The sequence below is a fragment of the Scleropages formosus genome, chromosome 7, assembly GCF_900964775.1.
Source record: "Scleropages formosus chromosome 7, fSclFor1.1, whole genome shotgun sequence".
NCBI lineage: Eukaryota > Metazoa > Chordata > Actinopteri > Osteoglossiformes > Osteoglossidae > Scleropages > Scleropages formosus.
In genome coordinates, this window is record NC_041812.1 from 16,033,513 (window position 1) to 16,060,905 (window position 27,393).

Consider the following 27,393-nt stretch of genomic DNA (forward strand, 5'->3'; position numbering starts at 1 on the left):
ACTCAAAGAATATTTCATCAAAGTGGAAAAACAACAAAGAAAATTATTATATACTGCTTTTGGTATACACACAATTGTCAATGTGACATGATGTGATACTTGACATTTATTCCACAGTTTCTAAAGCTTCCAAAATGACCTTTTGGTAGACCCTTCTATTTGATGAGGATAGATAGTGAAAAAGTATGCAGTGACAAGTGCCATGTGGTTTCCAAGGCCATAACCCCAACTGGTGCTTAGCCAGGAACCAAGGGCACATAGCCAGCAGTGAACTGATAGAGGGAAAAGGCAGACAGTAGATCAACAAGACCTTGGTTCGGGCTTTCATTCCAGCATGGCTGAGGTGAGAGGCCCACACAGTTGGGTCCGTTTCAGACAGAGAATCTTTAAACAGCTGGTTCGGTGCAGGCCTACATTTAAGTTCACACAAGTTCCTTTGGTGTCGTGAACATAGCTAAAAACAAACATCCGTCTCCAACTGGCACCACACGAAACCATCACGTGAAATTAAATGTGGCCTGACGGGAAGCACAACTGCCTCATCTTAGTAAGATGGAACAGCATCACCAAACCTTTCTTTAATGGATGATGAACACTTTTTTTCTCCATATATCACTTGGAGTATGAAAAGTTTACTTCCAAAGCAAAGCTCTGCTTTCCCATCTTTGATATGGATTAAGAAAAAGAATTTTTAAAAAAAAAAAAAATCTTCTTTTCCTTTCACACTGTTCTAGACAGGTGCTACTATGTTCATGAGTCCAGACTGAGAAATGGAGCCGATAATATACAAAACCAAACAAGGTCTGTGAACAAACCATAACGATTTCAAGTATTATATTTAAATTGTACATACAGGTTACATACAAAAAATCTCGGTTGATAAAATCTTGCAAAAACTGTCTCATGCATATTTGTAAAGACTTTTGAGACATTACACGATAAGGAACAGCTAAAAACTGGCATGAAACGTATCAGAGGAAACGAAATAAAGTCTTTGTGTAACATCTCAAAATATCCAGAAAACTAGTAGAGACTAGTACGCGAGCACGTCCAGAGAAGGCAAACGCTGCAAACGCTGCATAATGAAGCAGCGAGTGATTTGCAGAAACAAAAATAATTAAGGCTTATGCCAAAACGTTATTTTCTGCTAAACACAGAAATGGTGCAGATGCAAAGCTGAGGCAGCACGCTAACAGGAAACTGCCTTCAGAATGGAGGCATGCAAATGAATGGAGGCGTCCGAAGGGGCTGACGTGTTCCAGACTTGGGCGGAGGGGGCGGGGGCGGGGGTTCGAGAGGTGATGCAACCCAGTGCAATACTGCAAGCTGGCCAGGCAGCGGTCGGCCTCTCTGACTGACCCCACCCACAGCCTCCGATGTGTCTGAGGGTTTGGCAAGGTGGACGGTCTGGGGTCTTGGGTTTACGACAGATTCTCAGACTAGTCTCCAGCAGCAGGAGGAGCCTGTTAGGCTGAAGCAGCAACATGTGCTACGAATCCGAGCAGCAGAACTCGCAATGTTGCATGCAGAACTAGTGTTGCCGTGGAGACCTAAGGATACAGTGACCAGTGCCAGATGAGGAGCGGGTCACCTCTGCTGGTAAGCATGACTCTTCTACACTGCACAGGATCCCAGATGAGGAACATGGGAAACAAATTGTTTAAAACTTGGGGCCATTATATCAGCATCTTGCAGTTTTTCACTGCGACCGATTCAGTAACCTAAAGACCACTTTCACAAATACGGGCACTGCTTGCACACGTACAAACCGAACACTTTTAAACATGGATCCAATTCCCTGTTTTGTACTTAATGGTTTATGGGGGGGGGGGATTTCTAAGCACTGCAAGTAATTGATATTATAAACTTCATCAGATTTATATGTAAGGCAAAAATAAACTCCACATAACTTAAATATCATATAATAGGAAAATATTGGGTATATTATGCCTGGGAAAATAAAATCTTATACTATAAATAACCGGCAAAACAAACATTCACAGTTTCGTGAAATTTTATGAGACATTCAGTTCACATTCAGTTTATAGCTATTTTTAAAAAGTTCTCCTGGGTAGATTAGTACTAACCCTATTACACAGTATTTCTCACCCTAGTTTTCATTGAGTATCACATCAGACCACAACCATGGCCCAATACCCTGTTGTACTGTATACACCTGAGGTCAGGTAAACTTCAGAAGAATGTAACACGTTCTGTCTGACTAAACTAAACCTTTCCCCAAACAAAAAGGCTTAAGGCAGGGAAAACCTGAACTTTCAATTCAGCTTGTCTGTATTTAAATCTGTGATGCTGTCAACCGTCTACACCTGTTCAAAAGCCACTGCACAGCAAAAGCGAGGATCACAGAAGTGGGGGAAGAAACAAAAAGAACAAAAAGCAAAAACATCCTACAAAATCACCCCCATGTGACCACATACAAAAGGATCGCTAACCAAAATGCAGAAACCCAGCTCATATCTCCACAGCCACCCGCAAAGAGATGGAGGACCTATACATCTCCCATAGCCACAAGTCACTCCATTCACCGCACAATATGCAGCACTGCCCTCAGCTGTTGCCATAGCAACACCCTAGCCCAAGGGAAGATTTACTGACAGTTATTGTTTTGTGAGTGGACAGTGAGGTCCACTGTGAATGCCCAGTGTCACGGGCCTACAACCATTTCTATACCGTTGTAGTCATTTATATTTATTCCTTCAGCACGCACTTTTCTCCAAAGTGATGTCTAACTAGTACTTAGCTCCCTTTGTCTGAATTGACATACAATACTAGATACACCGCGCTAAGCTCAAACAACAATCATAACGTTACAAACTGCAATATGGAGTTTCCCCTTTCCTTGCTGCAAAGTCTTGGGAAATAAAAAGCAGTCTTGAGATTGCCATCAGTTACAGCAACTGTTCCTTTTAGTTATACAGCCTCCTTCCTGTTTCACAGCCATACAGCATTTATTCAGTTTCATACCCTTATATTCTCTTTTACTACTTCAGTGTCAGAAGACCATAGATCAGCTAATATCCTAAAATGTACGTTTATTTACAATGCATTATCTCACCAACTTTGCACAAAGATTTATTCTTTACTCTTGAAAAGTATGAGCCATCATTAGTTTGATCTGTAACATACTAAGTCAGCTGCAGAACATGCAAGTATGTATATCTACCTACATGAACGATGAACCTCAGTGCAGCAAGTGGTAGGTAAGAAACTAGGTTTACTTGAGAGTCACATGTCTGCAGCTATGTCTCTTTCTCTTAATGTAATGCATAAATTGTACTTTTGCTGAGATGTACGTCGCTTTGGACAAAAGCGTCTGCTAAATGAATAAATGTAAATGTTTTCTAAAGTTCCCTACAATGAAATTCAAGGCATAGCCAATGTGGAAATGATGCCAGTAGAGCATGTTATTATTTATAAACTCATATACATAACATAAATTTATGAAAAAACTAAAGAGCAATTCAGACTATGCCAAATACTAAAACTGGGAGAAATGAGAAGTGGTCACAAGAATTAAACACACAGGGACTGGCAGGAAGAACTTGTATGATACATATATACATATTATACTCAAAACAAAATAATTCCAGTCCACTCTGCACCATGTTCCAACAGTGTACAGACATGAAGACTTAATACACGATTTGCACAACACAGTTGAGCCCTTTCAACCGCTAAAAAAGCAACAGCAGACAGAGCCCATTAATAAAATCAGTGTGTATCAAAAACCCGCTGTCTTACTGGTACAGAAGGAGGCCTCCTTTGCACCGATGGCTTTGTTGCACTGGATGCACTGGGCAGACGGTGCGGAGTTCACTGTGCTGAAAACATGCCCGTTCAGTGTCTTCTCCTTTTCCTTGGTGTCTTGATCTTTTCCCCTACCCTTCTCTTTGTCCTTATCCTGCACGGAGAGAAACATTCACATGTATTCATATTTAGGGCGAGAACCATGAGGCAGCCGCTCCAGACCTTGCTTTCATCCCGCAAAGTGAGGTGTGTTAAAATCAGAACCCTGTGGGGGCCGTTGCTCTGCATGGGATATTACATGGAACTAAGTCACGCACAGTATGCAGCCCCACTGACAACTGACAGCCGCACCAAAGTCATTTTAGAAAATCTAGAAGTATAAAAGTAAATATATATGTTTCCTCATTGTGCTACCTTGTATTAATTTTCATTCCCGATAACATTGCTTGAGAACACTTAATTATCATTGAACCTTAATCATGGCTGTTGACATGTTCGTTATATACCTACAGAAAGAGTGATTTGCCGTACGGGTATGCGACACCAAAAGGAAATAGCTGATTTTCAATAATTCTCCACCCAAACTCAAAGGAAATGTGGTTTCTTCAAGTCTTACAGACTGCAGCTAAAATATAGCAGGTATAGCAATGCGCATATTATTTTAAATCAACCTCCTTTAGGCAAACCTGTTAACATAGCCAAAACTACAAACCTTGGTTTAAAAAAAAAAAAAAAAAAATATATATAGTAATTCTTCATTGATTATCCTTTATCTTTTTTCATACTAATGTTTCCATTTTGTATTTTACTCAATACCAAAACTGCTATCATTTCTTTCATCGGTGAGAACAGCATCTGGAGCATGGACCCCGACCGCACCAGCAGAAGTGAATAATGAGCAGCGAAGGCTGTTGTCATTTTGTAAAGTGTCTCTCCGTGGTTAATTCTACCAGTTCAACAATTCCACTAAGTCATTTCAAGCAGAATGCTCATTTGCCTCTGTTAAATATCAGATCACACATGAAAATACTGTTTTCACATGAAAGAGCAAAACAGTCAAGCAGTATGAATTACAAATGTACAAGCGGGTAACTTGAAACAGCTTCACTTTTCACATAAACAGGAAGCCTGCAGGCTGCCAGCAAAGGGAACAGCTGAGCAGAGAAAAAAAAATGGCCCAAACAGCAAGGGAAGATGACAAGAAAATTAAGACATTTTCAACAGACAGGAACAAGAAGAACCAAGTCATTAGTGGCTGAGAAGCGGTCCCCAAAACGTGCCCGGTCAACGCCTCGATCCGAGCGCCCCAAAAAGGCAGCGGCCCCTACCTCCAACCCCCTGGCTCCTTTGAGCTTCATGGAGCCCCCCTGCCACTCAAACAGTCTGTGCATCATGGCAGCTGGGGGAAGCTGCCGGACTGATACCTCACTGCTTCTCCAGACAGGCGGCTGGAGTTCCCATGATGCACGGCAGCCCCAGGGAGGAAGTGAGTTATAGGCGGATGGGGGCACAGCCTGTCTGCCTCTGCACTAAGACTCTTAAGGACCTCTTAAAGTCACAGGGCTTACATCCTGCTCCCCCGCAGCACTTCCACGGCAATCATTTTAATTTTTCTCAATTTGTAATGAAGGTTTATTTGAAATGCCCATGTCAGATGTGGTATCATGTTGTACAGCAACCTTCACCTTGTGTCAGCGTGCTGAGACACGCGTACATTTTTGACAGGGCAGCTTTTTACATTTATTTTAAAAAAAAAAAAATCATTAGAACCATTTTCAAGGGAAATTTAGAGCATGATAACACTGAAACTAATCACTGGTCCCCATCTGCAGAGGAAATTTTTTTTTTTCCCCATTCTCCACAAAACAAGTGACATCTAATTCTTAGTTATCATAGTCAAGAATATTTGGAAGATAATGCAGCTGTTCTTGATGTGATGTGTTACGTGTTACAGTGACATGAAGAAACCAGTGTTACACTACCTTTGGAAATGCACTAGCTAACTTCTTACCCTACACATGAAAACTATTTACAAAAGCATAACTGTTACAAAAACCCATACACAAATAAAGAGGCTGAAGCATTAAGACTATACTTAAGTCCTGTGCAAAAACCACAGAACGTCTTACTTTCCTGCTGAACTTCCCCTACTGCTGTGAGATTAAATGTTTTCTCCATTATGTCATAGCTCACTTTATACTGTATGTCACTCAGCAGCTGGGCGTGGGGCTGATCATCATCTTAACCAACTGAGACATGGAACCCCTCAACTGATTTGCTAACATTCATATTTCCCTCACAGGTGAGCTCTAGTGTTTTCAGACTGGCCTGTTTCACAACCAGAGAGGCTACTATTTTTTGCATTGTCTTCACTGTTGCAAGAGTATGTATATTTTCACCCCATTTTTGTCACTTGTTCAGTATTATATATTCTGGATACATCAGATGTCATGAACATTTGTAATGACACCGTAAAAAAAAAAAAAAACCATCTGACATATTTAAAACAAATGCTGATTTTCAGACAATTTAAGGCACGAGTGTACCTTAACATTGTTTTTTAATGTAAACAAACAATCATCCTATGCTACAATAAGAACAATCTAACCTCAAACGAAAGTAGCCAATATGTATTAGATTTAATAATTGTCAGTCCAATAAGCATTAGTTAATTAGGAGTCTATGAACATTAGTGTCTGCTCTTACAGGAGGCAGAAAAAAATAATGGAAACAAAACATAAAGGAATTTCTTAGAAGCAACAAGAACAGAATTAAAAACACAGTTGCACAGTTGTCAGACCTCTGTTATAACTGACACATACACATATGTATCAGTTATAACAGAGGTCTGACAATTAGCACTCCAGTATTTGAGTTTTTCCAAAGCAACATGACACACTATTAAGAGTTCCAAAGAGTTCAGATAGCCAGTGCCTAAACTGTAGATGCATCCATCAAACTGACAAATTATTTAATGTGTCAAGGGGAACTGTCTCAACATTATTGACAGAATATACCAACACGGACAAATTACATCTGTAAAGAGGGAAAGTGGTCGCAAGTTGAAGCTCACTGACAGGGAAAGATGGACACTCCACAGGATGGAGAAAAGCACAGCCTGAAAAATTACCACAGAATCAATAGAGCACCTCTGTGACCCAGTCTCAACCAAAACCGTACATCCCGAGTTTCACAAAGCTGGAATTTATGGCAGTGCTGCCATTCAGAAACCCCTTGTATCCCAGTCCAACACACAATGGATAATAACTTGGCACAAAACCTGGACATCTGAGGAATGGGGGGAAAAATAATAATTTCATTAGTCATCTTTCCACCTCTTTCCTAGATCCTGATGGTTTTACCTTTGGAGAAATCCAAAGGATGCCTTCAACTCACAATGGCTGCTGCTAGTCATTAATGACAGTGGAGGATCTGTAATGTATGGGCAGCCATCTATTGGGAGTTATGAGGTCCAATGATTGCTCTGTATGGTCACACAAAGCCAAGGAAACTAAGTCATTTTACAGGACCAGGTGCAGCCTATGGTGTAAACACTGTTCCTTCATAATGTTCCCATACTCCAGAATGATAATACACCCCATACACACTGATGAGCAAACGCACTGCTTTCCAAGGCCTCTCCAGTCACCAGACCTGAACATTGCTGAACCTTTATGGGAAGATCTGGAACACAGTAAGAAGTCAATTTCCACCGCCTTCACACCTGAAAGAACTGGAGGCTTCTCTTGTTAAAGAATGGTGCAAAATCCCACTACACACACTTCAGGATTTGTATAATAGTATTCCAAGAAAGAATGAAGCTGATCTGGAGGGAAAAGTTGGCCCTATTCGTATTTAGATCCTTGTTATTACTATATTGCCAGGTGTTTAGGTTGTTTCGTCTACCCCTCTATAATCAATATCTACAGCCAGCATGCTGTAGCCAGCAATATCAGACTGTTTTTTTTTTTTTTTTTTTTATAAAGAAACTGCTGTTGTATCAGACAATTTATGGAAACTGCTACCTCTTATTTCTGCAGAAAAGTCCAACATAAAATTGTTAAAGTTAGGTTGTTTTGGTCTTGGCTGAAGTTTTTTCCCATGTCATTTCATCTGAGGATTTCATTTTTCTGCAAAAATTACAGCATCCAGGCTGTACCATGGTAATCCCTCAAAGTACACTGGGAAATAATAAATTTCAGATGGAAACAGTTTAGGGTCCCTTCTAATGCTTAATATGTAAAGTCACAAAAAACAATGCAACACGGATCCCTGATGATATACATTACTATTACATTACTACAGTGACTCACCTTGTTCTTTTTGCACATTTTGTTCTTGAGGTAGCTAAATGTGCGGCTGACCTTCGTCCCACTTTTGCTTTCATTATAACCCCTCAAGGGTGCAGGGTCTTCATCAGAAATGCTGAGAAGAAGATGGCCAGAGAAGTAAAAATCATGCCAGTCTCTCTTAGCAAAGCACAAAATCAAGTATGTACTCAATGGATTTGGTGGCATGAAAAAGAGCAGCCTTACCCATAGCTGTGAGGAGCAGGTGTTTTGGAGGAGGACCACATACCTGCCAAGAAAGAGGAACAGTTTTGCAGTCTTCTACATTTGCAGTTAAACTGATGGACACCAAAAAAGTCAGGTAGGAGGAAAACCCATGTGGTACGAAGACAGATAGACATTATGAAAACCTTTCCAATGTTTTCAGCACAAAGAATAACATTCATGCATTTTCTGCTTGTGTCGGGGGGGGGGGGGGAATCAATGCAATCTCACATGTCAGCTTTTGCTAAGTTAACCTACTGCATATCTGTACCCATGTTAACAAGGTGAATATAATCATAGTGTCGTAAGAGTAAAACTTTATAATTATTGTGAGATATTCATGTGTTTTGTTAAGACTATTAGGAGTATTACTAGGCTAACACACTCAAAAACAGTAATAAAGGAAAAAACTGTTGTAAAATAAAGTTATATAATTTCTTTCAGGGTTATTCCACACAACTCACAAGGGTTTTGTGATACTTATAATATGTTACTGAACGGCTATAACATCACATTAATACAGCGAGCATATCCATCGCTACAATGTAAATGGATGAGGAACTGGTAAAGCAATGCACAGGGAAATTCAAAATTATTATTTTTATTTTATTTTGTAGTGTCTACAAAAGTTCTGTTTTAATATGTCACCACTTACAGCTTTATTAAACAGCTACCAGTTACATACACACCATTTGGTATTACCTAGGTTTATGAGCGCTGAATTGTATGAGCAAGTACAAGCTGTATTTTTTTCAGTTTACAAACTTGCTATAGTACAGAACTAAGAAATCCTTTTAGGCAAAAAGTGTAAAGGCAAAAAAGTGAAAAACCATGCCGTTTCAAAACGTGAAGAAATGCACAAAGAGGTCAAACAACAACAGAACCACCTCAGTTTAACAGAGGTAATTGCCTGTTTTTATAATTCACTACCATAAAATGACCTAGTACAAATTAACTAGTGCAATGCCAAACTAAAATAAATTGGTACCCTTGCTACAGTATGTACATTAAAACAGCAGATTTACAAGAAAACATGGACGTTAACAGAACATTAGTAATAAGGTCAAGTGCTTAATGAGAAACTCAGAAAACTCCAAAGTTAAAGCATTCTGGTAGGGCATTTTCAACTTAGAACACTATTTCCAAGTCTTGTATCTCAGTCTATGTAATTAACATAAAGCCTTTTCAAGAGACTTCTAATTGGCAGCTTATTCATAATTTCAAGAAATCACTATGCTATGTTAAACCACATTAAATAAGTAGCAGTGGTGGTAGTGGCGCTGGTGATAACAGTGTTTGCTCTAATCGCGGCATAAAAAGGACTACTGTCATGTTCTAGAGCATGTTTTCAAAAGGAGCAGATTTCATTAGCATTTCAATAATGGGTATGCTGGGATAAAAGAAGAACCTTAAAATTCAGTTGAAGTCAGAAGTCAATGAGATAGGATCTTTTTGGTCAGAGAAGAAATGTTATGATAACACAAACTGAAAACAAAAACCTGTATCTGGTCTGTCAAATTAGAATGGTATGTCATATCTGTTTTTGTAGCAGAGGCATAGAGTCGACCGAGAAACAGGGACTAGAAGTGCAGGAGAGAGAATTACGGCAAGTTACTCATGGGCTGCTTTTTTCCAGATTAAGGATCAATGAAATAAGAGAATTTAACATTTGAAGGTGAGTAGGTACTGTAGTGCTTACAGCTGTTGCCTTCAGATCTGAAGGTCACAGGTTCACATCTCACTCACATCTGTAATATCTTAGTGCAAGGTACTTACCCTAAATTGATCTAGTAAGTAAATTACCCAGATGTAAAAATGGGTAAATAACTGTAAGAAGCTAAACACTGTAAAGTGCTTTAGAGAAAAGCATCATCCAAATTAATAATTGTAATGATAATGTGGAGAGGGTTGCAGAGATCCCGAAGGAGAGGAGGATACACCTCCTAATTCTCTCACTAATGGGACTTAAAATCAAAAGAACTAGAAAGATTACAGTAGCTGCTATAAGTGAATCCTTTACTTTGACAAAAAAAATGAAACTTGCTATTCCCCTGGGAAAGAGGAGTAGTGGTGGAGAATGCCTAGAAAGTCTGGTAGTTTATTTCAATTTAAGTCAAATGACATAAAACACGGAAAACTCATATAAACACTTAAACACTGTGGGTTTCCTACTTATGAACTTCTCTGCGACCAAGAGTTGCACAGACTAGTCGACTTTGCTGCTCTGCAATGACGCTTTAAACTTGACGTCAACCAGTCGCTGATCACATGATTATGACACTAACAACATGGACACCTCCAAGAAGACAACAGTTGAGGAGCCTGGTGGGCCATTGCAGCAAACCAGTAGCGGTTCATCAAGTGTGTGGAAATACTTCACTAAAGATGAAGCCTGTGCTACTGTCACTTGCAAAATATGCAAGTCCACCCTAAAGGAGAACAAACGTACAAGTGCAATGCACGCAAAGGAATCCGCTAACACTGGCAGAGCAACGATCCAAATCCTCTCGACAGCAGTCAATTAGTGAATTCACCCAACACCCTGCTGTAACAGAAAAAAAGACGGCTGTAAATCACAAATTTTCAGGTGAATTTCATTGTCAAAATGTTAGACCTTTAGCTGCATACATGGAGAGAGCGAGAGAATTTTTTCTCTGGCTGGGAATACCATCATGCAACAGCGGGCGAGCCTTCATCCAGCCCACATTGATGCCCTCATCTGTTTAAATGCACACCAAGACCGAAAAGTAAAAACCGTGACTGAGCAGGACTATGACAACAAGTAGGCTTACAGGCTACATCGTACATGCATGTTGCTTTCCTCCCCAAGTTTCATACCGTTATTTATATTTTGCATCAGTCATTTTCTTTTGCACTTAAATGGGAGTTGTAGCATAAGCATTGTGTATCTTATATAAGAAGAAAAAAATGATGGGAGGGTATCGGGATTTGTCTATCCTGTGTTTTATGCACCTACTCGAACGATGAACCTCGGTGTGGGAAGTGATAGGTAACAAACCAAGTTTGCTTGAGACTTTCATGTCTGCAGCTATGTCTCCTCTTAATGTAATGCATAAATTGTACTTTTGCTGAGATGTACGTCGCTTTGGAAAAAAGCGTTTGCTAAATGAATAAATGTAAATGTAAGCATACAAGCGTTATTGTTGCTGCTGAGTTGCAACTTACACATAAGTTCTTATAAGTATATGTGTGTGTGTGTGTATATATATATATATATATATATATATATATATATATATATATATAATATATGGGGGGGGGGGCGGTGGCGCAGTGGGTTGGACCGGGTCCTGCTCTTCAGTGCGTCTGGGGCTCGAGTCCCGCTGGGGGTGCCTTGCGATGGACTGGTGTCCCGTCCTGGGTGTGTCCCCTCCCCCTCCAGCCTTACGCCCTGAGTTGCTGGGTTAGGCTCCGGTTCCCCGCGACCCCGTATGGGACAAGCGGTTCAGAAAATATGTGTGTATGTGTATAAAAATTATTTTTTGGCCTTAGTTCTTTTTAACACAGAAGGTATCACTAGCATTAAGTGCATTTTACCTGTATGCTTATAACTTCATTATAAATTAATCATGTCAAAACCAATATCAGATCTGTCTCTTTAAACCATGGATAATTTTAGTTACCCACCTTGTCCTCAACATGTTCATTTACACTACTAAAGCACCTTCATGTCTGTATATCCCAGAGAAATCCCCAGAGCATCATAGATTGTACAGCTGTCAACAGACAAACTATACACTATTAATGACAAACGGATATGTTGAGCCATTTGTATTTCACCCTTCATTTAGTCAGCTCTCCATGCAAAAAACTGCTTTCTCCTCCACTAGGTGTTCTAGAGTAGATGTCATACACCATTGTTTTATCACACAGGAAATGAGGAAGTAAGGCATGAGACAGATAGAAGAGCAGAAGTAATAATTATAGTAGTACTCACCATCTAGTTCTTTGTGGCTAATGGCTAGCATGGACACAGACTTGGTGAGGGGCAGAGACATAGACTGGTTGCTGTACCTCATGGGCCGGTGGCTCGTTGATTTCTGCAAGGGAAAGACTGCATCAAAAAAACAGCAAAGGCAAAACTAAGAATGTTCAATTCTAAAGTGAGATGCATATAATGAAGAACAAAGCAGTCAAAGAGCATGTGAGCTTGTAACTCAACACAGAGTATCTGCTTCATATTAGCCTAAGGGGTGGGTGTTACCTGATTATCCAGACTGCTGCAGTCACCCAAGTGGGACTCCTGCTCCTCCTCTGTTAGAGACCCCAAAGACCCTCTCTCTTTGCTGTCGAGCTGATGTAGAGTACATGAGTCCTGAGGAAGCATAGCCTGTGGAATCGCCTCCTTCTCAGCATCCCCGTCTGTGCTCAAGCCTTCCAAGCTGTAACTAAAGCCATACCAACACCAGACTGTTAACACCACCCAGGTCAGGAAGTAGCTGGCACTCATATGCTCTCCAGAAGAACTGCTGAGAAGCTGAACTTTCCATCACACTCCTCTGCAGAGGTCCAGACTAAGCTCTCTCTCTCTCTCTCTCTATATATATATATATATATATATATATCCTAGCTGAGAAGTCATATCTTGCTAAGCCCAATGTTGTACCCGGAGCACCTTATACTTCAGTCAGCATTTTTCTGCAGATCGTCCAGTGTTTTTGTCTTCAATCAGACAGAGGTCCAAAGCTGGATATTTGGTCTTAAACAATAGGCAATAGTAAAATTCAAATGTGAGCAAGCCATCACACAATAACACCACCAATTTTATGGCCCTTACGGTACACTGTATACAAGCGTTCAACACACAGTTTCAACTCGTGAAGTGTAGAAATTTCAGAGGGAAAACTACAGCTAAAGACAACTGTATTGTCACTGTAGGAGCTGTGGGCCTGTTTCACGTCCTGACATCCCAAAGCGTATGACATTAATTTTTCATGTTTCATGGGTTATGATAATGTACAAAGATAACTTGTCCTGTAAGCCACTTCAATCCCTACATGAAAATCTAAGATCTATTTTACGTTATAAAGGCACTCAACAAACTACAGCTTGGCCTTTGTTTCAACTCCAACCCCTTCCAGTTATCACCTGCTTTGGGCACCAGTACTGGGGACCGTGTCCCTTCGTAATCTCCTACACACCGTTCCAGATTATTAGCACCCCAACAGAAAGAATCATGTTGGCAGGAACGTGGAGGAGCACAGACCAGATACTCCGTTTCCTGGCAGGCATGGATACACTGTGAACCCTGACGAAAAGCTGGAAATAATTAAATGTGAAATGATCATATATTGGAAAAAAGCTATACGCCCACTGCATCTTACGAGAAACACCGCTGAATGCACTGGAGAGGAAGAACGGTATGGATCCAAACAAGGAGACAGCTTTTCCTTAAAACAGCCACTTCAAGAGATTAACAAAGTTAATGCAATGCACACATTGTATCCTCTATGATATGTACGTCGCTTTGGAGAAAAATGTCTGCTAAATGAATAAATGTAAATGTAAAGCAACAATGAAATACAACAATGTGAAAACTGAGAATCAAACCAAAGATACTAGTAGTTAACAGAACACAGAACGGTCTGAGTTCTCCACTCATTCCCTTGAACTAGTGGTTCTCAGCTCTGGCCCTGGCCAGAATACTGCAATGCTAGATTTTGTTCTGTCCATGTTAAATCAGTCAGAGCCTTCATGAAATAAATATTAATTTGATTTACAAAAAATGTATAGTTTTTTGTTACTCCAAAATTCAACATATTATATGGAAAACAACCACCTTGAACCATATATACTTAGTTCCTCAGCTAACACAAACTTGGTGTAACACAACAAAAATTTAAGTCCTCAGTTAAAGTGCTTTTAACCAAATTTAAATTGTACAACTGATACCATAGCTCAATGAAGGCTAGCAAAAACCTCACATCAAATAAAAAAAAAACCTGTATACTTAGGATGATGAACAATTTTAGATGTTTCTGCAGCTAAGTGATGACAGTTTGACTAAAAAAAGGCATCATCACTAGCATATATCATCACTATTAAAATTAAACCCGTCTTGAAAAAACAAATTTTAGAAGTTTGAGTCAATGAACAGACAACCATTATGAAAAAAGCACTGCTCACCTGACATCTGGTTCAGTGATATAGATTATGATGCTAGTCATTCTTAAATTATATATTACTAAGAACCCCAAAATAGCATTAAAACAAGTATTCCAACAGTGATCTTTAAAAAATATATAGATATATCACAGTGAAGGACGGCAAGAATAAACATCATTTTAAGGTACGTGGCAAACTCTTGCTGTACTACATTTCCTGACTCATCGTATGAGGAAGCCTTTGCTGTGTATCACAGTACACAGGAGGAAGTGACAGCTGGCTTTTTTTTTTTTTATGAGGTTTACCAGGGTTGACCACCTGATCTTAGCACACACAAAACACATGCAAACACACTCGCAAAAAGCCATACAAATGACCTGTGGCAGACTGGACCCTGCCCTCCACCTGCTGGAAACTGACACACCATACCTTCTGCTACCGACCTCGTCTGCGTCGGGACAGGGGTGGTCCGAGGGACACCAGCTCATGCTGGTGCAAAAATCAGATGGGAAGGGAGGTTGGGCACAATGGGAAGAGTCGTTCAGGAAGACAGGGATAAAGAAAGGATGGAGTTATTGGGTGGGGGATCTCAGTGGAATGATTTAATATTCAAAGTGGGTTAAACTGGATTTCATCTGCTGGACCCTTTGCGTTGGTGAGAAGAACATGCCTTAGAATCCTCAACCTGTGGAGACTGGACCTCTCAAGAAGTTGTGGCTGAATTTTAAGAAAATTTTAGCATGCTGATACACTTTGTGACCCTTTTCGTTATGGCACAAGTCACAACGGACACTGTACTCCCAGTCCCAGACAGCTTTCATTATAGGATGGTTTTTACTCTACCTTAGCTCTAAGTAAGCCAGGTTACTAAAGCAGTTATTTAGACAGTAAGTCACCACTTCTGATGCGACAGTTGCAAATTTAAATACAATCTGAAAGAGGCAGCACTGTATGAGAGACTGAAACATAAAAGCATAAGCTTAGCCAATTTCCAGAAAACGAAGACTGGAAAGTAGGCAGAAAATGAAATGAAGGAACTGAAGAACAACTTTGCTATACCTTCTCTTATGAAATGCTGGCCTTCCTTCCCCCAGAGTCCGAAGTGAACTGAAAATGATGGATGACAAATGATGAGACGAAGAAAAGTTCAAAAAGATGGCAGAACGTCACGTGCATGATACACATCAGAGCAGTTTAAATAGCATGCATGCACGCTAGGTTAAAGTGTTGTTGCGGTCTGAAAAGCAGCGCACAGAGGACACTGCAAATATTTCAAACAGCAACCCATCGGCCGTAAAAGTTTAGCGATGGCATTTAATTAGGTTAGTAAGGATGGAAACAAGGAAGTAGGAGTGAAGTTATCCCTCAAACAGCAAAATGCCTCTTGGGAGAGGAATAAGAGCTGGAGGCAGCAGTAGAGAGTTATTTTCTTCAACAAAGTGCCCTCTCCCACCCCACAACCACCAGGGGTCCTGGGATCTCACAGCTGTTTACAGAAAACCGGCCCACGCAAACCTTAGCGTGAAAAAAACGAGGACATCTTGGCCTTCAAAAGGTGGAGAAGAACACAAGCCAGTCAGCCTTTACAGCGAATCATTCAGGGGCAGCATCATCATTATCACAGGGACATACAGAGATGCCTGTGATGAAGATATGGGATCTTTCCCAGGCACCTTAACCATCCTCTCACCTACAGTCTCCAGCTTCCTTTACAGCAGATTCTCACTGTCTTCCTAAGGGACGTCTCCTAACATTTCTTTGATGACTGCAGCTTATAAGGTGCAGTACTTTTAAAAATATTGCATATTTATTTACAAATATGAACTGCAATAATTTAAGAACATAGTCTACAAGTTGTTTTCACCTTTATCAACAATCACATGTCCAGTAGAGGCCTGCAGTGGTCTGCAACCAGACAACGTGAGTCCATCACAGGGCAATCACACACTCAAGGCAATTTAGAGGTGTCAATCTGGAGGAAATTCATGCGGACACAAGGAGGTCATGCAGCCTCTGCTACCCATGTCAAAAGTCACAACCCGGGACCTGTGAGGCACCAACACTACCTGCTGTGCCACTGTGCAGCCCTTCATTTTATATATTAAGCATGGAAAAGCCACTTTGCAACACAAAAGCCATGCTGTACTAATCATTTCTCCAATCTTTGGTGTCTTCTTCGGTGACAAAATGTTGGTCATGAACTGGTTTTTAAAAAGCAAAAAAGTTTTAGCAATGACTCACCGCAAAACAAATTTGGTGCTAAGGTTACATTTCATTGTATGGTCAACGCTGCAAGTCCTGTTTTGAATGCTGTGATTATACTGTAGAGCTGGCCAGCCTGCCATTTCACATAATGTTTGCCGACAAGAACATTTGTAAATAAATATATACAATATCTGCCATAATTACTATAAATTCTATTGGATTAAATAATAAAGCAGTTACTGTTAGACGCACATGGCGTGCCTTGGGTAGCAATGACCAGTAACAGAAAAGCAGACAGCAGATAAGTGGACCTAATGACCTTAGTCAGCAACTCAACTGTAGGCTATTGTTCACCCGCATATCAGTCCTCAATAGTGGTAACAGTTCGGTTTTGTGCAGTTACATTTCAAATGCGTGTGATTTTATGCTCGCAGGTTTATGCCCCTTCAGACATCATCACTGGTCAAAGCAAGCTATGCACACATACACATAGATATATTGACTGAAACCGCTTGTCCCAGGCAGCGTCACAGCGAACCGGAGCCTAAGCCAGCAACACAGGGTGCAAGGCTGGAGGGGGAGGAGACACACCCAGGATGGGATGCCAGTCCATCGCAAGGCACCCCAAGCAGGACTCGAACCCCAGACCCACCAGAGAGCAGGCACAGGCCAAACCCGCTGCGCCGCCACACCACCGCGCCCCCCTTGCAAGCTATGCAGTAGCTAAAATTATTGGCAAGGGAAGGGGGGGAAAAAAAAATTCTATTTTCGTAAGATTTCGTAACATTTTGTAACAAATGTTTTGAGAACATTACTGATGTAATATGTCCTTAACTGCTAAAATCCTTAACTGCTTGTCTAAGTCAGGATCATGGAGGTCCAACACATATCTCAGAAGCACAGGGTGCAAGTAAAAGCAAAGGGCACCCTAAACTGGACACCAGTGCTTGGCAGTATTATTATAGGAGTGTTCCGATTTTCAGCGTGTGTCCAACTTGAAGGAAAAGTTGAGCAATTTTTGTTTGTACAAGAATTATGGATTGTAAGAAAAGTATCCTACATCCATCTATACATACCGTAAGATAAATATAAAAAATAACTTAATACTATGACTTGTAAATGCAGTTAATGTTTTTTATACTGTTGCATTATACATAAACAGTATTTCATTATAATATGAAAAGAATATTTGTTCAATGTCTACACTTAAGATTTGGGATGTCACGGCGATTTTTTACATGTACAACCCTTGAAGCAGTTCATAGTAATGACTGCAGTTCTTGAGCTCTAAGGGTTGGACACCCCTGTGCCGGAGAAAGGCTACATCCCTGCATTGCTTGAGTAAAATATCAAGCGAAATACATGAATGACCATTACAAAAGTGTAATAAAGAGTGCAGGGTATTCTTGCTCCGTGGCAAGCTCGGTTGCAGACACATCCTGAAGTCACAATAAGCTGTGGAAGACGCTCACCTTCGTGGGCTCATCTGTGCCTCTCTCCCCGAGTTCCTGCCTGGCTCCCAGCTGTGCCGGCGGAAGGGCGATAGCGAGCGGACCGAGGAGCGCAGGATGGCAGAGCGTATGGGCACCTCTGTAAGACGGTCCTTCGCTTCCTCCTCTGCTTCGCCCCCCAGATCTCCTGCAGGCCGTGCCTCCTCAGAGCTCCAGCTGGTGTCCCCAGCTGACCACCCCAGTGCTGAGCTGGTTGGACCTGTACTGGCTGTATCATCTGTGGAGGAGCAGGAAGCCGACGCCTCGCTGATGCTGTCTCCGGCTGGTGTCCCCTCCGCCTGTTGGCAAAAACACACCAAGACAGCTGGCGCAATGAGGCCCATCATATGGGACTAAACATGTTTAGCAGACACTGGCCAGTTTCCACAGTGCTTCTTTTCCATCTTTTTCAAAGGCATGATATCATGGCACTTTTCATAATTCTTAAAATGCGTCACTGGAGGGCAACATCCCTAAAGGCATTGCTTAAAATGGTCCTTTGAGCATGCGAATGCCTTCTCTATGGCTAGAGGGCAAAGTCTAAAAGACGGGCCGTAATCATCTTTGTAGTCCACTAATGTTGCATAATGTGAAGAAGAGGAACCTTTGTGAAACTCGAGATGTCAGCCGGACCAGATCATTCCCATTAAAGTATATTATTAGTGTTAGCATTCTACTCTGATGCCAGCTGGAGGCGGTAAACCACGGATCCAGAGGGCTGAGCATAATAACTGTGCTCAACTTTAAGAGAGCATGGAAAAACAGTTGAGAACATATGACTCAGCACGAGGTCATGAAAAAATGTACATTTCCCAGCATTCTCTAGACTCATGCACAAACTGGCAATCTAAAAGTCTAAAAGGCATTTGAGCCTATTCCAGCGATTTGAAAAAAACATAATACAATTAATTTTGCTCATTTAATAAAGGCAGTCTGAGTCGGTAATGTTGTAACACATTACTACATGCAAGATGGGAGGTGATGTAACACATTCTGAGAATGAAGTGTCCAGATCTTTTAGGAAATTAGATGGATACTGGTTTACATTAGCAACGACTACGTGAAAAACAACAATACACAGTAACAAATTAATCTAAAACTCAAGTTTTCATTAAAACTAATTACATCCCCCCCCAATAAAGACAAACACAGAAATATGTATAAATAGACTTAGAAAAAGAGTACAGGCAAATTGTACCCAAGAGTCTGCCATTTGATGCTGATTCACAGGCAAATGCAGCTGGGAAATGAAACAAAGGGGGGGGGGGGGGGGGGGATTACCCTGGGATCCCAGGAAACCAGTCCGAAACACCACAATGGAAGGTCTCTGAGTATGTGCTCCAGCCCCTACTTCCTCTAAGTACAAGTAAGGAGCAGGGCGTTGGGGAGAGAGGAAGGGATGAGGTCATGATCAGCACAAACGCCTAAAAATTCTCTCAGGCAGTCTATTGTCGTCACATGTCATCAGGTCAAGGAAATGACTGCTCCTCCTTATCCTGGAGGCAACAAAATCCTTGGAATAGAGCAAACAAGGGAACAGGGAAGGGAACTAATAAAACTACACTGTACCATCAACCTCATCATATGTACAATGGTCTAGCGACACACCACTCGGCATATGTGAGCAGTGCTCAGTATAAGTGACAAAATTCTTCTTACCACCTCTTAAGAAGGATTTATAAAAATTTAAACACTGTAAATGTATTTTTTGTTTTATGTGTACTTTAGTTCCTGACTCGCTGTTGTGTATCAGAGTAAGCAAAGTAGCTGATTTCAAAACTTAAAATAAAGAAAATTACCAGATACAGTATAATCTATATATTAATTTTTGGTAAATACTTCTTCAAATATGTCTTTGGTAACTGAAAACTTATGACAAGACCATCACAACACATAGGGGATAAAACACATGTGCAAGAATTTGAATGGATTGAACTGCTGTCAGGTTTGAATGCTGGAAATTGTGCCACAGAAATTTTTATTTTTTTTTTTCCTTTACAAGTAGTTTTCTCCACAGACACATTGGTCTCCTTTCAAAAATGGATCATCACCTTCCTAACCCTCCCAAAACAAGTTCCCACTCCCACTGTACACTGAGCCCTAGCAAATAGAGCTCACTTTCTGGAAGACGCTGTCATCTACAAGGTCACTGCAGAAGAGGCCGTCAGCATCACTGCCCGAGTCTTGCAGAGCGGTAGATCCAGAGCTGCCTGCAGCCTGGGGGATGAGAGACTCTGGGGACTCTGCAATATAAGGTAAACAAAAGGTTGGAAGGGTGGAAAAAAAAAAAAAAGCCACACACAAAAAACAGAAAATAAAAAAAAAAAAACCTGCAGAAAATAAACCAATCTCTTACGACATCCTGATGATGTAATAGCACAAAATAGCACACCTTATACCCTGATAACACAAAGCTATTGCATCTCTGTCTGCAATATTCCAAACGGGAAGTTGAGCAAGTTTAACTAAACACATGACCTCTTCTAACTGGTACATTTTTCCCTTGAGAGGAAGGCACTAATTTTTTTTCCAGCATCCTTTTCCTCCTTGACATGATACAATGTAGACATTCAATAAAGCCTAGCCGCAGGATGAGCAATAATGCCCATCGGGTGGTCAGTTGATAGAGTCCCAGTGTGGCCTACTCCAAAAGACAAGCATTGTCACACACCCGAAAGACAACACACATTATGCATAACTTTAATGCATTGCATATTATTATTATTGGCATCTTTAAGTTATCGTTGCAGTGGTCTGGAGCAAAACACAGGGCACAAGGCTATGCAGGGGATATGCAGGACAGGGCATGAGTTCAATACTATTACCGGAGTGTGTTGTTTCTGAGGGTGTGTAACAATTTCTGTTTGTGCAAAATAATAATAATAATAATTATTCTTATTATTGTTGTTGAAATTCTATTTTTCTGATGATAATGTCCTGTACAGCTGTTCACAATTACCTGCACATTCACACAACAGCGCAGTTCACAGCACAACAACGCAACTGAAACATTTTCAGACTATTGGAGGAAACCCAAGTGAACACAGAGAGAGCATGAAAACTCCTCAAAGTCAGAGGCACATCTGAACCCACAGCCCAGGAGTTACGACACAGCATTGCTAACTACTACATGATCGTACCCCCAGTTCATGCATTACGATTATTTCTTCCCTCACACAAACTTACCAGGACATTCTGATCTCTGAATCTTCCCCAAATCGCTGGGATCTATACAAGAGTCCGCCGAGTAGCAGGTGTCCTTTTCTCGGTGGATCTGCACGAAAGAAATGGAGACCAACAGTCAGGATCAATAAGACTTCTTTTAGACATACGCATTTGTTTCCTATCACAATCAGAATTTCAAATTGACTCACAATGTGAATAAATGAAATTACTTCCTCCAAGAAAGGAAAAATGAAAACATGAAAGTTCACAGCAAACAGTGTCCACATTTTCACTTTTGTGTATTATTTTACACCGTGTAAACTTTAAAAAGGGACAATCAATAAGGATGCTACCACAGGGTCCTTATTAAGATTACTATACTTTTAAAATGTAACCTCAAGGTTAGTTAAGCATTGTCAGGCAAACATCATGTGGAAATCTCTTTAATACATTAAATGGACTTTCAATGTCAAAGTCAATGGACTGATTGAATTTCTGAATTTCAGATGCATGTAATGAGAGATTTATCACAAATGAAGTATTTTTTATAAATGTCATATTACAAGCACATGACTTGCTCTACAAAGCATTCACTGTAATGGCCTGTCCCATTTCATTAAACAATACAAAAATTCTGCAAGCTTTGCACACAAACATCAAATTACTCTTGTGGATTCAAGAAGATGATAATTAAGGAATAATGCACCACCTAACAGTAACCAGCACATTACCTCTGGCACAATTAATCACTGAAAACTGGCATCATGTGAGGAAATTATTGCACACATATATATGGAAAAATTCTGTTATTTGGTGGTGATGGCAGACAATAGTATTAACACCCAGTACTTTACGCAATGAATAACGCATTATACAATTCATCAGAGAATTCTATTTGCAAGTATCTGTAGAAAATGAGGTGTTCAGCAGTTTATTTATTGCAACTTACAACTTCATTGTTCATCACTTCATAATGAAGTATAATGAATTTACATTTATAAATTTAGCAGATGCTTTTCTCCAAACCGACACACAACTTAGAGCAAAAAGGTGCATTTCTAAAGAGCAGAGGGCTTTAGTTTGAAAGATGTAATTGTCCAACCACGGATAGTTTGTCACTGTTAGTCTGACACCAACATTTTTGATGATGCATATTACACAGCTAGCTGCACACAGAATTGAGTCAGATAGGAAAAGCAATGATCAGGACAAATTAGGAGATGAAAATTTACTGCATTGTTAAGAGATCAGGAGAGAAGTGGGTCCAAAAAATCTATGTTTTGAGACTTCTCAAATACTGCAAAGGATTCAGCAGTTCTAAGGGAGAGAACATGTAGACTTTCAGTTTTGGAACTTTTGTGAGAAGGAGGTAATTGGCTAAAGACCCTCTAGCAGTCTTGTAGGCCATAACGGAAGCTTTGAAACTTACACAGGCAGTTTTAGGAAGCTAGTGGAGAGATGAGGAGAGGACATACATGAGAATGCTTTGACAGGTCAAACAGTGGTGCTGCAGCATTCATGATCAGAAGAAACTTGATGGCAGAGGCCAGAAGACCAGACAGCATGAAACTGCAATAATTCAAGAGGAATATCACCATGGCTTGGATCAGAAGCTCTGTAGAGTGTGATGTGAGCAGATGCTGTGTTTATGGAAGAAGTATTTGCAGGATGAGGTTATGGTTTCAGTGACCCGAGGAAATCAAAGGCTTGGACAATTTTTACACCCACCTTCTTGAACAATGAATGAGATGGAATGAGCAAATTGTTCAGTGAAATAGACAGGTGGGTGGGGGACCTTTATCTTGGAGTGATAGAGACGTAGAAACAGATGATCACTGAATCAAGGCACAGGAATAAACACGTGCAGCAACACAATGGCAGAGTAACTCAAGAACTTCATGCAGGAAGCTTCTGCTAAAAAGTGTAGGGGTGTAACTCATCAAGCAGGATGAATAATCAAATTCTAGAACTATCCTATGGAAATAATCCTCATTTCATGTCTAATCTTGCAGTGAAGCTGAAGAAAGGAAGATTTACATTGGCCGTCCCCAATGTAGCTGTGGAGTGAACCTGGATTGGCTCCTGTCCAATACACTAGTATCCCACTAGCACTGTATGCCCAAGTTACTTATAGTTGCTATGTCAACTTGGGGTGGGTAGACCAATATTTAGCAGCCTTGAAGCCTACATACCAAGGTCACCCCAATACCTTACAACCCACTGGTCAGGATTAAAGTAAAGACCTCTTTCTGTATCATGGACATTATATTGTCTCTATCAGTAGCTATTTATTGACGTCAATACTTTCCATAAAAGGAAAAAACAATCCTTTGAAACCAATGGCTTTAAGCACATACATAAGGGTTCCTACAGGTCTGTAGTTAACAGTTAAAACCGTTGTAAAGTTTGATGATCAATCTTTCAACTTTAAAGATGATCAAAGGCCTTTGGAGTTTTAACAGATATTGTGATATTGAAAGAAAGAAGCTCAAGTGAATGTAAACACACAATTAATACACAGAGGTCAGAGTATTCAACCCAAAAATCCCAAACTTGAAAGGCAGAAAACAGGCAGGAGAAACAGAGTAGACAGATGTACTCCAGAATGTTTCAACACTTACAAAATAGCAAAAATCTGCTTATAATAAAAACGATGGAAAGACATGCATCTTAGCTGGTCACTACTAATGATTACATGTAAGCAATAAAGCAGTAATTATTTACTGAATATACTGTACATGTGGGGGGGTTGCACAGCGGTCTTGGCCAGGTCCCACTCTCTGGCGGGTCTGGGATCCCAGTCCTGCTTGAGGTGCTTTGCGACGGACTGCCCCCCCAAGCCTTGCGCCCTGTGTTGCCGGGTTAGGCTCCGGGTCTCCGCGACCGCGCTTGGGATGAGCGGCTTCGTACAGTGTGTGTGTGTGTGTGTGTGTGTGTGTACACTGTATATGCAACGCACTGCTTCCGCATCACTGACAAAATTACACTGCTGATTATATGAAGATCACACTGTTTGGCAAAAAGCTGCCCAAGTTGTGCTTGATTTGCCGAAGCTTTCACATCTCCTTTACTCGTTTCTCTGCACTGGCTTCCTATAGCTGCCCAGATCAAAATTTAAGACCCTGGTTATTGCCTACAAATGCATCAATAGAACTGCTCCCAGCTATTTACATTTACATTTATTCACTTAGCAGATGCTTTTCTCCAAAACGACTTACAATGGATACTATGTAGTGTTACCAGCTCACACACCTTATTCACCAAGGTGACTTACACTGCTAGATACACTACTTACAATGGGTCACTCATCCATACATCAGTGAAACACTGTGTCTCTCTGTGTCACTATTTACAAAACTTCATCAACCACTACACCCCAACCAGACTGCTACGCTCTTCCACATCTGCTTGCTTGGTGGTCCCACGCATGAAAAGCAAAGCATGGAGGTTCTTGGTTCTGGCTCTGTTGTGGTGGAATGACCTCCCCCTCTCACTCAGAACTGCTGAAACTCTGTCTACATTCAAGAAGAGTCTGAAAATTCACCTTTTCCGGACTCACTTCACCCATGATTTCTTAAGCTCATATAAGGTGTAAATGTTCATGCACCATAACTTTATGTTCATACCCAGATAAGCCTTTACACAGCCATTACTCCTGTATTGAAAATAAATGTTTGTGTATCTCAAAAAAAAAAAAAAAAATTGTCAGAAGGTGATCAGGAATCATTTGAGTTTTATGCAGTTACTCATGGGAAGAATATTGGTGCATATAGTGGAAAGAAACAATTAAGAATCACATATCTGCAACTATGGCTCTTTCTCCTAATGTAATGCACACATTGTATTCTCTGAAATGGACTTCGCTTTGGAGAAAAGTGTCTGCTAAATGAATAAATGTAAATGTAAAAGCAATGTTATGTTAAATCACTCCATTTGATTACCACTTTGTCTGTGTGGAGTCAGCATTTTCTTATTGTGTTTGAGTGGGTTTACTCTGGGTGTTCTGGTTTGCTCCTACAGTTCAAAGACAATCAGTTCAGGTGCGCTGGTGACACTAAATAGCCCATAGCCATAGCCAATGCTTAATAAATGTCATTCCCAAGCCCGAGTTAAATGGTGAGGGTTCATGTCAGGAGGGCTTCTGATCATAACATCTCTGCTCCAACAACACTTCCAAGGGCCACTGCACTTGGTGGTAAAATGGCCAAACCTGGCTTCTCCTGGAAAAATGCACTGTAACACTCAGTCATAGTAGTAGTACTAGTACTACTAGCAGCAGTAGTAGTAGAGGTATTTAAATCACCCCCAGCTTAATTTTTTTTTTTGCAATGAAGTATCTACACTCTTGAACTGGTATTGACATTGTTACACTTACTACCCACATTGACGGTAAAGAACTGGTAAAGATGAAGAACGGGCAAACATACTATCTTCTTTAAGTGTCCTTGGGGTCAAATGGTCATGTTGTGCTGATTGAATCAGTTCTGTTGGACAGGAAAACTGTGTGTTACTGCTCTGTGGATAATACTCTTCATGTCCCAGCAGAGAACCATGTGCAATTGGAAGCAATCAGGTTAACAATGAGCTATTGATGTATGAAAGCCACACACATTGTTGGGTGTAATGCATTACAAAGCACTATTATATTATTACTTTTCATGGGAATAAAATAGTATAATGGTGCCAGGATGAAGATTCCTGTTTTCATTAGAGAAATGTTTATCTGTTATTGAAAAGGAGCGTGGACCCATGATACAGTATAGATTCCATTCTAACGCACTCGTATCCGTGCCCTTAACCTGTATGCTACTTGCTGTCACTGCAGGTGCTAAGTATTAAACTACTGAAGCAATACACACACCAACAAAGAGACATATTTGGGAAAATAAAGGGAAAAAACACATAGCCTATGTCAGAATTGGACACATGTATGCCGCACGCACGCACGCACGCACGCACGCACGCACGCACGCACGCACGCACAGAGCTTTCAACAGTCTCCAGTTCAAATGATGCAGAGAAGCCTTCTCCAGCACAGATGAAGAACAAACATGGCAGTGATGACAAGATGTTTGCCATTCCAGTGGGAGACCACAGGAGCTGGACAACACACTGCGCCATCCCACCTCTAAATAAACACCCACTACTTTTGTGTGAAAGACAGGGAGTGCAGCTAAAGACTCATACACACTAACATTACTGTATTTTACCTTTTATTAGTTTCTTCACAGATGCCTTTATAAGCTTCATTTGCAATGCAACTGGATCAAAGTGGAAAACACTGCAAATTTCAAGGTGTTCCATATTCTCAAAGTAAAGTCAGAAGGGTCTCTCCTTGAATTTGAATGTTTAAACCTTTAATTCCAAGTCCCAAACCATAATGCAACTTGCTGCTGTATTCAGTTAGAGCTCGGAGCTCACTGGTCAGTAGACCTGATCAGAGACCTATAAGCTCCAGCATTCATTCCATATTCTAGCTTTGGGGCTGCTACATTAATAAAAATAAAAATTTAAAAAAACACACTACTAGGGAAATTCTGTCGTTGGGGCAACGACAGCATAGCTGCCTTACAAAGTGAGCCGTTTGCATTAAATAAATTAAATTAAATTAGAATTAAACTACGTATAATTAGCCCGTATAGCAAAAAATATAAATTGCTCAATGAAATGCATACTAAGATGATGTGTGGTTAGAAAAATCATTCAGTATTCACATAATAATGACAGTTCAGTTTACTGAGGTTGCTAAGGCTTTGAGAGCCAGAGAAATATGTTTGTTTTCTTGGTCTAAGAAAGTGAGCGTCTCCAGCTCTGTGGCGTGTGTGAGAAACAGGCCTTCCAGACACATGCTGTACAATGAAGTCACTTGGCTCAGGGCCCGTTTCCATCAGACCAGGCTTTGAGCCAGCAGGAACCGTTGGGATATTTTCTCCATCGTGCCATCTAGCTCATCTCCTCACCCTCTACCCAGGAGGCTCTGGGCCCTGGCCTGACTCCTAAAGAGAGCACCGTTAACCTTCGTAGCCAGGGAGCGAGAAGACAAAAAGTGCAGGGTACAGCAAAAAAAACTCCTGCTCCAAAGAGAC

General features: G+C 40.7%; 1 protein-coding gene across 6 annotated transcripts in view; it reads right to left on the reverse strand.

Moving 5' to 3' along the window:
- Positions 1–27,393, reverse strand: part of LOC108926604 (A-kinase anchor protein 13-like) — an 85,739-nt gene that overhangs the window by 11,925 nt on the left and 46,421 nt on the right. For 4 of the 6 annotated variants that reach the window (XM_018739377.2, XM_018739375.2, XM_018739376.2 and 1 more), the window contains exons 10-19: positions 21,329–21,416; positions 20,261–20,385; positions 18,125–18,441; positions 15,507–15,554; positions 14,877–14,936; positions 12,547–12,730; positions 12,280–12,382; positions 8,304–8,346; positions 8,082–8,193; positions 3,763–3,922 (exon numbers count right to left, since the gene is read on the reverse strand). In XM_018739377.2, the coding sequence (XP_018594893.2) occupies positions 3,763–3,922; positions 8,082–8,193; positions 8,304–8,346; positions 12,280–12,382; positions 12,547–12,730; positions 14,877–14,936; positions 15,507–15,554; positions 18,125–18,441; positions 20,261–20,385; positions 21,329–21,416 (1,240 nt within the window). The remainder of the gene's footprint in view (positions 1–3,762; positions 3,923–8,081; positions 8,194–8,303; positions 8,347–12,279; positions 12,383–12,546; positions 12,731–14,876; positions 14,937–15,506; positions 15,555–18,124; positions 18,442–20,260; positions 20,386–21,328; positions 21,417–27,393) is intronic. The other 2 variants (XM_018739378.2, XM_018739379.2) reach the window with 2 other exon arrangements.